The sequence below is a fragment of the Acanthopagrus latus genome, chromosome 6, assembly GCF_904848185.1.
Source record: "Acanthopagrus latus isolate v.2019 chromosome 6, fAcaLat1.1, whole genome shotgun sequence".
In the NCBI taxonomy this organism is placed as follows: Eukaryota; Metazoa; Chordata; class Actinopteri; order Spariformes; family Sparidae; genus Acanthopagrus; species Acanthopagrus latus.
In genome coordinates, this window is record NC_051044.1 from 12,618,124 (window position 1) to 12,631,017 (window position 12,894).

At 41.2% G+C, this 12,894-nt stretch overlaps 1 protein-coding gene across 8 annotated transcripts in view; it reads left to right on the forward strand.

Annotated features, from left to right (window-relative positions):
• Positions 1-12,894, forward strand: part of atp2b2 (ATPase plasma membrane Ca2+ transporting 2) — a 125,070-nt gene that overhangs the window by 42,131 nt on the left and 70,045 nt on the right. For 6 of the 8 annotated variants that reach the window (XM_037101493.1, XM_037101488.1, XM_037101487.1 and 3 more), the window contains exon 3: positions 12,100-12,860. In XM_037101493.1, coding sequence (XP_036957388.1) covers positions 12,662-12,860 — 199 coding nt within the window. In that variant the 5' untranslated portion in view covers positions 12,100-12,661. Of the gene's footprint in view, positions 1-12,099; positions 12,861-12,894 lie in introns of those variants that run through there. The other 2 variants (XM_037101485.1, XM_037101491.1) reach the window with 1 other exon arrangement.

A 12,894-nucleotide genomic window follows, 5' to 3' on the forward strand; every position in this document is an offset into this window, starting at 1 on the left:
TTGTTTTCGTCATCACCAGCTCATACTTTGACAACATGTGACACTTTATAACTATATTTGCACTGCAATAAAAACAAACCTGTGTTACTGTGCTCTACTTTTTTTTTACTTGTTTGCTACTCAGTTGTAGAGATTTTTCCACCTGCGATGTAATTTGCAAATGTGAACTGATGTTTCTGAAATGGTGGTTTAAAAAGGTAGATACATTTTCATATTAATCTGTGATACAACATGGGCTGATAGTATGACAATTGTGAGAAGTGTGATGACATGTGGTATGAAAAATACTGATTTAATACAATGACACCAAACCAAAATGGTACAATTAATCTTAAGGTCTGCTGTCTTTATGTAAGAAGCACCTAGGCAAGATATAAAAACTACTGTTACTTACTCACTCCTTTCAAGTTATTTTTTTGTACTCCTCTGCTCTCCTCCTTGTGTCTTTCGCCCCCTCCTAGCAGACTTAACCTGCATGTGTTGAATTTAATTAGACCAATGATTCCCTCATGATTTGTACAGGCTCATCTGGAGCAAGGAGAGGGCCTCAGCAGTCTTTTTTTCCCTGTCTTTCATTGACCTTGCCGCAGAAAGTTAATGTGTGTGCACACGCGCATGTGTTGGTTTATGTCTGGGTTAGTATTAAAAAGCAGAGATGTGTGATCTCCCTCAGTAAATACATTAAAATAAATTCATGGATGGACGTATGGCTAAAATGTTTGATATAATATACAGCCTTTATCTGTATACTCAACAACTGACGTGAATGATACTTAATTAAGACATTCAAACTGTGTGACACATTGTCATATGCTTATTCAGTACTGGTTTGGAACATCTGAAAAATAACAGTGCAGCTGGTGCTAATTCAGGATGAAATGGGATAAATGTGCTCTGGTGGACTAAAATGGCTACTGGTGAGTCTTTTGTAAGCCCTCTCTTTTGTTCTATTAACAGTAGATAGACGTGTTCTACTGTGTGCATACTGCAGCCTATATTACACCATTTCAGTTCCTCCTTATCTCCCTGTAGACAGCTGAATTCAAAGCTAGTTTATCTTTCTAGGCCTTATGCCTGTTGTCCTATTTTTCAAAGGGACCTCGAACACCACTATCAGTCCTTTTCTTCCCATGTCTGAACCAACACTTGTCCTCCAAAAAACAATGACACAGATTCTTCACAAGGGCCGGGAGTTTGGTTGGTCCTGTATGCTAGGGGGCAGCATCACACAGAAAGTTTACGGATACCAAATCACTTACACGTCAACCCCCACCCAGCATAGGATCCTAACAGACTCCAAATGTTGCCCTGTAGGAAGAAAAGGGCATTATATAATGAACCGCTTGCAGGCAAAGCAGCAGGCAGGCATACAAGAGGCAAGAATTTCAAAGCAAGAACAGGCAGACAGGCAGGATGTTTATTTAAATGCAAGTGAACAGATCATTGGGCAAAAATGCTATGATGGTATCAAGTAAGAATGGTGAGAAATGTGCAGATTTAGTGACCGTCCTTCTGACATGACTTATGTTACAACCCAAGGCAGGTGATGTAAATGTTATCTGATTTGTTAGGCCAATTCTAGCCACATTTTGCTTATTGTGGCTGATGTTCAGGATCAGACAGAGCCGTGTTTGTTTGGAACGATGTCAGACAGTTGGCACAAATTACCTTGTAATGTTGAGGATTAGAGGCTTTATTCTCTTGCCTTCCAGTCCATCTGAGAGCATCTATATTATTTTGTTCAGCATCAATACTGTTTTGGGCAAGTCTTAACAGCTTGATGTAATGGACATTCTGAAATCCTAAAGGGGACATTCAAGGAGAGCTGAGGGTGGGAAAGGGGGGCAAGTAGAAAAATAGGGCCGACTGATATTTCACCTCTTTGTTTGTGTTATTTTGTCACTGCACCACAAGTGTGTGTTTTTTGTGATGTTTAGGAGATGATGAAGGTGTTGGAACTCAAGTAGTGTGTTATCGCCAGCTTTACCTTGTCATCGGTTGTATGCTTCCCACATCAAACCTATAATCAAGTGTGTGCTGAAATGTTTGACAGCTGAAAAATGTTTAATGAAATGAAAAGTGTGTTATCCAGCCTTTTCATTAGATTTTATTCCGGTTTTCTGTACCTTAGTATCTTGAGACTCAAAATTTCATCGGCAAAGATGCACTTTTCTGTTGTTTTGTTTTTGAATGACATAATGATGAAATGCCTTTCTGGTTTACCTTCGATGTTGTTTAACCATGAGTGCCCAATTAGTTGCACAGGTTGGACTTCTTCTGGAAGAGGCTGTATCATGTGTTTTGATCCCTGGGTGTTTTTATAAACACAGATTAAGCACCTTGTCGTGCTGAAAAGCAAGAGACTGCTTAAATTAAAAAAAAAGTTCACGTTCTAGGAACAGATGAGTAATCTGAGGTCAGGACTGTGGCCCAGGGGGAAACGAAATGGAAGACGATGGGGGTCAAACTCATTTAGTTTTTAACAAGTGGGTTTTGTTTTTGCTGACACAGATAATTGCTCTGGCTAATTGGTATACATGTAGGTAGAACCATCATGACTAATCTTGTTATACAGTAAGTGGATAAGTGCTCACCAAACCACAAATATTATCATCATAATTATGATAAATGATTAGCAAGCTCTTGACACTGGAAACATTTCTGAATGTGGCCTGAAAACACACATGTATTTTGTTTTGTATGCAAATTTGCGGGCTTGTGCATGCCAGCACTCTTGTGTGTGACTTTGCAGATTTCTTTTTCAGTGACATTTACAGAGGGAAGAACATGGCTTCCCAAATAGAAAAATTGTTGCGGGCCAGATTAGGCCCACACTAGCTACATTTGTCTGGTCCACATACCACGTGGAATGATGGCACTTGGGTGGTCTGCTCCTGGCCACATATCAGCCAAGAGTGATCTGAATTAACCAGTAGTGGCCCAAATCTGGGCCATCATGCGAGAGGGCCGGATGAGGATGTCTGTTACAGTTTTGCTATGTGGGTTAAGTTCTCCCCCTCCCTTTCATCAGCGCATACTGTTCATAACCTCTTCTGACCATTTTTCCAGCTGCACAAAAGCCAGTGTGTGGCAAAAGTAACACGACTGAAATAAAATGAACTGGGTTTGACATTAATCACTTTTCATCTAAATCCCCTATATACATGCTATGCTTAGTACAAACCTAGATGGAATTAGTGTTGGAAGAAATACAAAATCAGTCAGTCGCTGTGTTAATATTCATGCTCATATGAGTATTCAGAGCCTTTTGTATACCATTACTGTTAGATCATGGATTCAACCCAAAACCTGGACTTGAGATTCAGTCTCTGCCTCATTACACACAGGCTTTGAGCATTCAGCCTCGAAAATGATGATGACTCAGTCTGTTTTGCAGGACCTTTCTTGGTTAGAAACCCTCTTAAGCAAGTGTCACACTCAGTGCCATTACTATGCTGTGAGCCATATTACATGTGGACTGCACCATGTGTCACGCTGTGTGTGGATTAGTAAAATCCCCATGAGCACATTTGTCATCCACTTGTTTGATGCATTATTCACTGAAGGTAGTGACTGTGGTGGGGAAACAGATTAAAACAGACTCAGGTTTTAGGTTCGACTAGGATGCAAGTGGTTATGATACAGAGGCTGGATGGGAGTATAGAGTACAAAGGGACAACAGAGGAAAAGGTAGACCCTTTTGCATTTTTCTTATGTTCACACTTGACACGACATTTTTTTTTTAAAGGTAGAGATATGTATTTCACCAGGTAAGTGATAACACTGACCTGCCGGTGGTTCCTTGTCAGAATTCTTACTCAGGCCACCATGAATATCTGTGTTTTCTGGAGATATTTTGTTCTAGACTTAAGTAGTAGACTGAAAAACCAGCTGACCTAACTGGACATTTTCATTCCTCTTTATCCACTTGTACAGACTCAATATTAAAAGATATACCATATGTTAAGTTTTATCACACTGTATTCTGTCAGAGGAGACAGCATGGAATCGCACCAATTTAGCTCTCTCTGAACAAGAGTCAAACATCCCACCTTGTTTCCCTTTACCTGTTATGTACTTGGCTCTGATTCATGAGTACTTTAATACTTTACTGCACTTTTTGGAGGGTACACAGTGAAATAACTTCTTTATCTCCATGGCTCTTGTTACAGGAGTTTCAGGAAAGACAGTACCTGGGTGATACCATGCCAACTACACAGAATTTAAATTGTTTCCCCCTAAAGACAAGAACAATGTTATTGATATTTTTTTTTCCGAAAACATGAAATCATCCTCTTTAGCTGTAGTTTCCGATATCAATCTTAATTCTTCTTTTTCTCTTACTGTGTATTGTTCATGCCTTTCTTTCACCATACACACACAACAAAACTGATAAAACTACTGAACAACCAAGCTTTAGAGAAAGACATTAAAGATGGAAGATGTTTTTCTTAATTTCTCTCCTCTCATCTTAACATGTACCAGGGCTCCACTCCCCTGAGCTACTATACATGGTGATTGGCAGCTAGATGACATGGCTGGGGGGGAATTGGCCCGGGAGTTTAGTGTAACTGGAAAATTCAATAACAGATAGCAAAACTACTACTCCTCATTTTCAGCATCATCTCTTACAGAGCTTGTTAAAGCACCAAACCATCCTCAATAATATTAAACTAACAATACACCACAATTCATTACTAGATCATTATGCTCTGACAACATTTGGGTTAACTAGTTTTTCATTATCACTCTTTCTTGCTACATTTGCTCCTTAGATTTCAATACGCATGGCTATAAAATGCCCATATTTATTCGGTTACAGTTGTTAATGTGCATCCTCATCGCCGCTTCTTCATATCTGCCTCCACAGCCTGACAATCTTGCTTACGCTGTATGATGCCATTTATACCCAGGACAAGTATTCAGGTGGCCATGAATACTGCAGAGCTCCTTATGACAGCAACAAGGACAGGACAATCAAAGGTGGTTAATTGATGCAAATTATCAAAGAATAAAGCACTTTTAATAAAAAGATGTTTCATTGAAAGGAAAAGAGACAGGTTACAAGCTAATTTGCAGGGGAATGTTAAGCAACGTAACAAAGAGCAAGATGACATACGCATTCTAGCCAGAATTGGTGTTGGGCGCTGCAGAGGCAGAAAAGCAGGAGGCAGGTGGAAGTACGGAGAGTGAGGGAGAGATGAGTTGCCCATAGTGGCACAACTTAACACATGATCTAAGCACTACTTGTCCTCTTCAGGAAAGGATTTTTCATAGATGTGAAGGATTGGGTCCATTAGGGCTTCTCTATTTAGACCAAAGGCGTGTATCGCTCAGTGCCTTGTCCTCCATCCTGTAACCCAGTCAGCTCACAGCTATAGCATATCATCACCAGCTCTCACTTTCTCACTTACACATCTCACTCTGCAGTCACACACAGCAAACCCTGCAGCTATTGGGGTTGCCCAGCTTTTCTTTAAAACTACCCTCACATCTATAAGCCAACGTAGGCTAAGCACACATACACGTGGATGTATGTATTTGTACATATTTTTTTTCTCTCTCCTTCTCTCTGACTCATCCCTTTCTCTCTTTTTTTTTTTCCTTCTCCTTAGTCTGATATGAGTTGGATCCGCAGTCCTTTTTCAAGCTCCTTCATTCATTTCCAAAATAACCTTTTTCTTCGTCAGAGTCTGCTGCGCTTAGTTAGCATGACAACTGCTTTCAACCCAATTACAGAGCACTGATGGTGGCTGAAAGGAGGCTCTCCATGTGGTTGTTATATAACAATTCACCTCAGAGACAATGTCAGTTAACACGCCTTTGGATAATGCAATGCAGTATTGCAGTACAGCTGCTATCTAGTGTGTCTGCGTGTGTTTGGGGATTCCCTTCACATTGTCCAACTGCTCCTGCTGCATAGCTGATATTTATTATTTTATTTCCTGTGTTTTTTGTAGCCTTAGACAAATTTAGTATATCAATATATCAAAAGAATGGAGAGAGATAGAAATATATGAAGACAGCTCATCAAGTTTATTTGACCTCCCAGGCATCACTGAAACATAAACAGTATGTGCTCCGACACACTGTTGTCAGGTCATGCACAAAGTAAGCCCTCATTTTTGTTATCTCTGCCTTCTGCACCAAGAACCAATCAGGGATCACTGACTTCACTAACATACACAGGCAGCAAGGAGTGGACAGACAATAATCAGCACATCAATCCAATCTACTGTAAATGCTGTTTTTGTGAAGCTTCTATTTTTAATATAACAGTTAACTGGTGAATTCCATTTCTGAGGCTGTAGTTTGTGGTGATTTTGTGATGATTTCATCACATAAGCTGTCATAAGATGTTACTTTGTCCCTCACGCATGAACACCTCGTGCAAATAAGAATGTTATCACTGCCTTTGAACATGACTTGAAATGAAGCCCTTCATGTCATGATACAAACCCATGAGCGTTAACAAACCTGTCACCAGAAATGATCATGCGCAGGTGTGCATAGCAGCAGTGAAGTATCCTGCACTGTTATTTGTCACAGGCAGGGGGGGCTGTTTGCCAATGCTGCTGCTGCTGCTGGTGCTGGTGGTGCAGTGGGCACAGCTCATACCTCAGCTCTGCCTCACTGTGCTCAAGGACATTTTGAGACAGAGACACGAAGAGTGCGCATGGCTTTGCTGTGGAGGACAGAAAGCTATCCGCTGTGTGTCAGACAAGGAACTTTTCATCAAAGAGAAAGCGGCAATTATGCTATAGTCTCATTTCATCATTAACACGTATTTATTATAAACACAGCAGAACGTAGGGATCCAGCAGACAAATCTCTAGACACAATACACAGAGAAGTACAAACAAAAGGTAAGATCAATGCTAATGCAGAAAACACAATATTGAATTGCGCATAATGTGTAAACATGTTCAAGCCTTTTCTGAAGATGAATAGAGAGACTGTGACGATGATGTCAGGAAGACACAATTATGTAAAGCTGCCTGATGGGATATTGATAAATAAAAGGGAACCTCAAGCTAATGACTTAAAAGTATACCACGGGAAAATATTGATTAGTCAGGGTGACTTCTGTGTACATCAGTGTACTGTATACACCTGTGTTTTTTGAAATATCGACTGAGGCTGCCAGTGTGTGATGCCCTTAAGAAAATACAGTACCCCCACAATAACATTGTAACAGAATAAAATCTGCAGGGTTTCCCTTTGGCATTAATAATGACTGATTTCTATTTAATAACTAAAAATATGCCATTAAAATGAAAACAGCAATCATTTGAAAGTCTGAAAAAAACAGTAGTTGGAAACATTTTTACAACATATTGTTTTGTACAGACGACAACTGTTTTGGCTTTATGTCAGCAGCCCATTTTGTTGATCCCTTTGTATTTTTTTCAATAGTTTCGTCATGCGTCATACGCTGTACAGTATGGTGGTCAGATGGTCTTAACATCTGGCCACGGAGCGTCCCAATTTGATGTGGATGGATCCCATATGGTGTTCAAGTTCATAAAGTCCAATTAAGTGTTCGTGCACTTGAGGTAAAAAGATGTTAATTATTGCAAAATCTTCATTTTCTCCTTGAGTGTTTGATCATGTGTTACTCGTTACTCACTGTCAAGCCATGGGGAGCATGCCAATAATTACGATGACAGACTGGCAAGTAGGCATCGAGGTAGACAGCAGGGAAGTGTTTCACTCAGCTACAGATAGACAGATAAGCAGGATTGGACCCCACAGAGATTGATGGGACAGTATACAGACAGATAGACAGCTACAAAGGCAGGAATGCGAGCAGTAGTTATGGAAATACTGGATATAGAATGTTTTTGTTTTTTTGCAAGATGCTAACAAAATCATGAAGAGCTCCATAACCCCAACACTTGCTCACCCTTTGATGTCGAATTTTTTCAACAGTGAGGAGGAACCCGTTTTGACACACTGGCTTCATCATGGTTTTGTCTGTGAATGCATACAAAACACCAACAATAGCACCACTTACAGCTGCCCTCCTTCTCCGAGGAAGGAAGAAATCAATTCTGTGTGTACATATATGCATGTTAGTGTGTCTGTATATGTGTGTGTGTGTGTGTGTGTGCATGTGCATGTTTGTGTGTTTGCACTTTATGAAAAGGAGAACATCATTTGCTTTGAAGTTACTGCAGCTCAGTCTTCAGCTGTGCTGTTCACCTCTATTTTACCCTTTCCTTGGCTCTCTCTTTGCCTTCCCCTCCTTTCCTCTCTGCCTTTCTCCATCTTTCAACTTTTGTCTTTTGCTTTCTATGTTCCCCCCTCCCATTTTCTTCTCTCCTCATTTCCCTCCGACATCTCAATCTCTCCCACTCCTGCTCATGTCATCGTAATTTAAAGATAGGCCGCTGCACGCAAGCAGAATATAACACCACCGCCGCCAGTCACTTACATCACTGACATGATAATGTGAAGCTGGAAACACACCACCTTACGTAGTTGGTAATGAACAGTTGTTGTGGAGGGAGACGCATCGACATTCTGTATTAAATTAGTCATGAAACGCTGCATTTTTATTCACTTTTTTTTCCCGACCAAGATAAAATATGGGAAAGGATGTAAGAATGGATGTGCAGAAATGGCTATCAGAACATCAAGTAATGTGTAATTTGCTGATTTATCTGCTTTCCTCAATAGATTTTTAAATAATTAATTTATGTCTTAAAGCCTGACTATGTTATATGTTATGAATGATAGAATTTTTTGTGCGTTTGTAATAGTGGTAAACAATACATAAGGGAGGTATCTTGGTGTATGATTATGTATTTATTTGATTATGACTTTTGTGATCACCAGCGTTATTGGTTTGCAGACAGCCTGTTTCAGTGCTTCTGTGCAATGCCAGCTCAGATATTCAACAGTCTCAACTGTCCAGGCTTTCCAGTCTTGTATCTACAGGACCCAGAGCCCTGCTGGTTCCCATTTTGCCCAGTAATCTGCTCGGTTAGCTGCAAAAAACAAGCTGGTAGGATAGAAAACCAGCATTACTCAGTACAGGTATAGCAGTATAACAAGTGATGGATGCATTGTCCCTCTGGTGTAGTTCCTCTTCTCTTCCAGCCACTTGATTAACCATTCAGGCACACAAATACAAGTACGCACACACATACACATTATTTCCTGGGAGAGCATTTGTTTGCTTTCATTTGACGGTTTTGGAGGATCTGGCCGGCACAGATGTCTGCCTTGGCACGCAAAGAGTTCCGCCAACATTGATTGGACCTGATCGGCAGGAAAGGGGGACAGCATTAAAGGTTGGAGAAAAAACAGAGAGGAATATGCAGTCTTGCCACATGCTTTCCTCTCAGGTTTAATAAATGGAGAAACTATCCAAAACCAACTGAGCTGAAATAGATGAAGGCTTACTTATTGTTTGATTGAGTAATTCTCAGATCTGTTACATTTGTAAAGTTAGCAATACCACAGAGTAGAAATACTCTGGTATAAGTGAAAGTGAAAGTATTCATTATGCAGATTTGCTTATTTTCATAATCATATTGTATCTATATACTTTGGATGCGTTAACTTAGTTTAATGTTGCAGCTGTTAAGGTAAGCCAACGTAAGTGTAACAACCTTAATTTGAGATGACTAATTTTAAGTAATTAATTCAATACCTTTTGTGTTTGATAATTAAATCCTCCATATCCATACATAAGTCCATCAGATAAATGATGTGGAATGAAAGATGAAATATTTGCCTTCAGAAATATCTCAAAATTGTGCTCAAGTATAGTGACTGAGTTGATTTGGTAGCTATCTACAACTGCCTTATCTGCTTTACAGAACTATTTAGCAGGTTTGTTAGGTCACACCTGTCCAGGTGACATTGGTAGTTCTGTCTAGCTTTGTCACCTCAGTAAGAGCTGGAGCTCATTAGCAGCCAGGACTGGTTCCTGCGGAGCTACAGATGTGTATTCACATGTTGGCAGGATCTTTCACCACCCTGCTGTGACAAGGTCGGTGCCCCACTGTTCCTGAGTGCACAATTGTGTCTGGTACCAGTCCCATCTGTATCATCACGCTTGATATTTGCCACCAGACACCATTGCTGATTGTGTCAATGTGGTTGATTTAAGGAGTACGTGGCACCAGTACCGGGAATCTTAGCGCGCTCAGTACCTCAGTGCTGCTGAGTTTCATCAGCTGCCAGGTGAACTTTCTGTTATTTTCCAGTGCTATTTCCAAACAGGAAGCAACCAGCATCATTGTGTCTTCTAGGTTCTGGGAATAGTGGTATAGCAAACATCTCCTATCCGTGAGAGACATAAAAAAAAAAAAAATCAGTATTTGTGTTACTTGCCCATTCTGTGACTCTTTTAGTGAACACCAACAAGGTGCAACAACTTTGCAACCATACCACCTGGTAGGTCTATTATCTTTTCTGAAGTTTAGACATGTAGCAATCTTTAGGAACATGTTACAGGTTCACACAAGCAAGTCACAACAATTTAGCTGCTTGCTAAAGCTTGGTTTGACTTTTGATTTACCTTGTGCTGTACTTACCACAGATGAATTTCCCCCTCAGTGCAATATGTACACGAAAACCGTCCAAAGAGTGAATAACCAAATCACTCCTTGTATGATATAGCTGACGGAATTGTATGGCTTTAACTGAATATACCGTGAGTCAGAGTCCATAGGTGGCCCCCTACTATATAGGTTCATTCTATCTTTGATGGCCTCCATAGAAAAATTATTTTAGGTATCAACATTGTGCATTTCATATGACACAGAGATGGTATAGCCAGCCAGCTTTTGTGCTTTACTGATGATTTACTGTTGCATTAAGCATGACGAAATACACTGGGGCTTTGATTTCAGGTCTGAGTGGGTGGGTATGGATGAAGGGCAGCAGTGCAGATGCAGAGGTTTACTTTGGGCATCACTGATGTCAGTGCTTGAAAATGGATGCAGCTATGCAAATAAGTGGGGATGACGCAATAGGTTTTTGTTATTTGTATTGTGATTTTACTTGCATGTTTTTTTGTAGAGGTGGGTCGATTGTGAGAAAATTGTGACTTAAAGGTCTTACTGATAACATTTGTGTGTAGACATGGAGGAGTACCACATTTAGCGATAACACATTACCTTATCAAGGTTAAATTATTATTAATTTCACCAACCAGGTTCCCAAACAAAATGTCATTGATACACAAGAGAATCTTCAATTGTTTTAAATATTTAAATCTTCAGTAAGGACAATTGTCACAGACAGGGTGGGGAAGCCAGAAAATGAAAGTATCCATCTGTTGATATTGGTCTTTTCATAGAAGTTGTCAACAATTGAAAAAAAAAAAACTCACCAAGATATTTTATCCATATTGGTCACTTACTTACAATTAATGTAAACTGCAGTAAATTGCAGTGCACCACATTAACACCTTAGAAGTCTCTTCTCTGAGCTGAGCATAGTCCTCAGGTGAGAGGGTGGGAGACACAGAGTGAAATCATTAACACACAGCATTACAACACAACAGGCAGAGAGCGATGGATTACTGAGATAGAGTGACTGCATAGGATAGGTCACTTACTGTAGAACGAGAGAGGACAAGTGGTGAGATAGCAGCAGCAGCACCTCCACGGCTCAGCCCATCCTCCCTGTGACAGCGCAGCGTTACGTGCTGCCTCCCCGCTCTGTCGTCAGAGCAGCCCCAGCCTCCCGCCCGCGCACAACTCCTCTCCGCTCTGCACCAGAAAGGAGCATCCTCTTCTCTCCACCCTCCCTCTTTTCCGTATCCTCTCTCCCTCTCTCTTTCTGTCAGTCGGTGTGTCCTCAGAATGAGGTTAGCAGCAGCAGCAGCAGTAGATAGAGACAGCAGAGCCACAGTTACTGCAGCAGCCAGGAGAGGCTGTCCTTCAGCCGTGCACCATCTACCGCTGCATTCACCCCTGCCCTGAGAACTCAACGCTCATCCTTGTGCTCTCTCTCTGTGTTTCTCCCTCCTCCTCCCTCACCTTCTGTCCTCTTTGAATTCATCGCTTGGATTCATCTCTCTCTCTCTCTCTCTCTCTCTCTCTCTCTCTCTCTCTCTCTCTCTCTCTCTCTCTGTAGCAGTGATGGGGAAGACCACCATGTAGAGACAGAGAGGCAGCGGAGGCAACAGCAGAAAAGCAGCAATGGGAAACCACACATGGAGCGGGTCTGGACTGCAGCCGTGGTGAGCCTGAGACCTACAGGACTTGCAACCACCATCATTGCCCTTCTCAGGACCTGACCACTGGGGCTGTCCAACGCTCACCTGGATGACCCCCACTTGTATTTCGTCATCCCCTCCTCTCCTTGATCTCTGCTGCTCTTTCTCCTCTTTTTCTGTTTCTTCTCTTTGATGGTTTTTAGTCTACTGATATCTGACAGCCTCTCCTGACACAGCGAAGCTGCTCATCGATTGATCCCCTCGGATTTTTCCCCCCATTTTTAATCTCTCTATCTGCCTACTTTACCTACAAGTGGCATTGTTATTTTTTCCTTTTTTTGGTTGTTGTTGCCTGCATGATACCTATTTTGGATTTTTTTTTTTTTTGATGAGACTAAGCTCATCTCTCTGTGCAAGATTTTTTGATTAATCTCTAAGCAATAACAAACACTAACCTAACTGACTTGACAAGCTGACATCATGGGGGACATGTCCAACAGTGATTTTTATGCCAAGAACCAAAGAAATGAGGAGAACCATGCGGCAGGCTTCGGCTGCTCGCTCATGGAGCTGCGCTCACTCATGGAGCTGCGTGGCACAGAGGCGACGGTCAAGCTCCAGGAGGACTACGGGGGCGTAGAGGGACTGTGCAAACGACTGAAAACCTCACCCACAGAAGGTGAGTCTGTGTATGTGTTTGAGTGTGTGTGAAT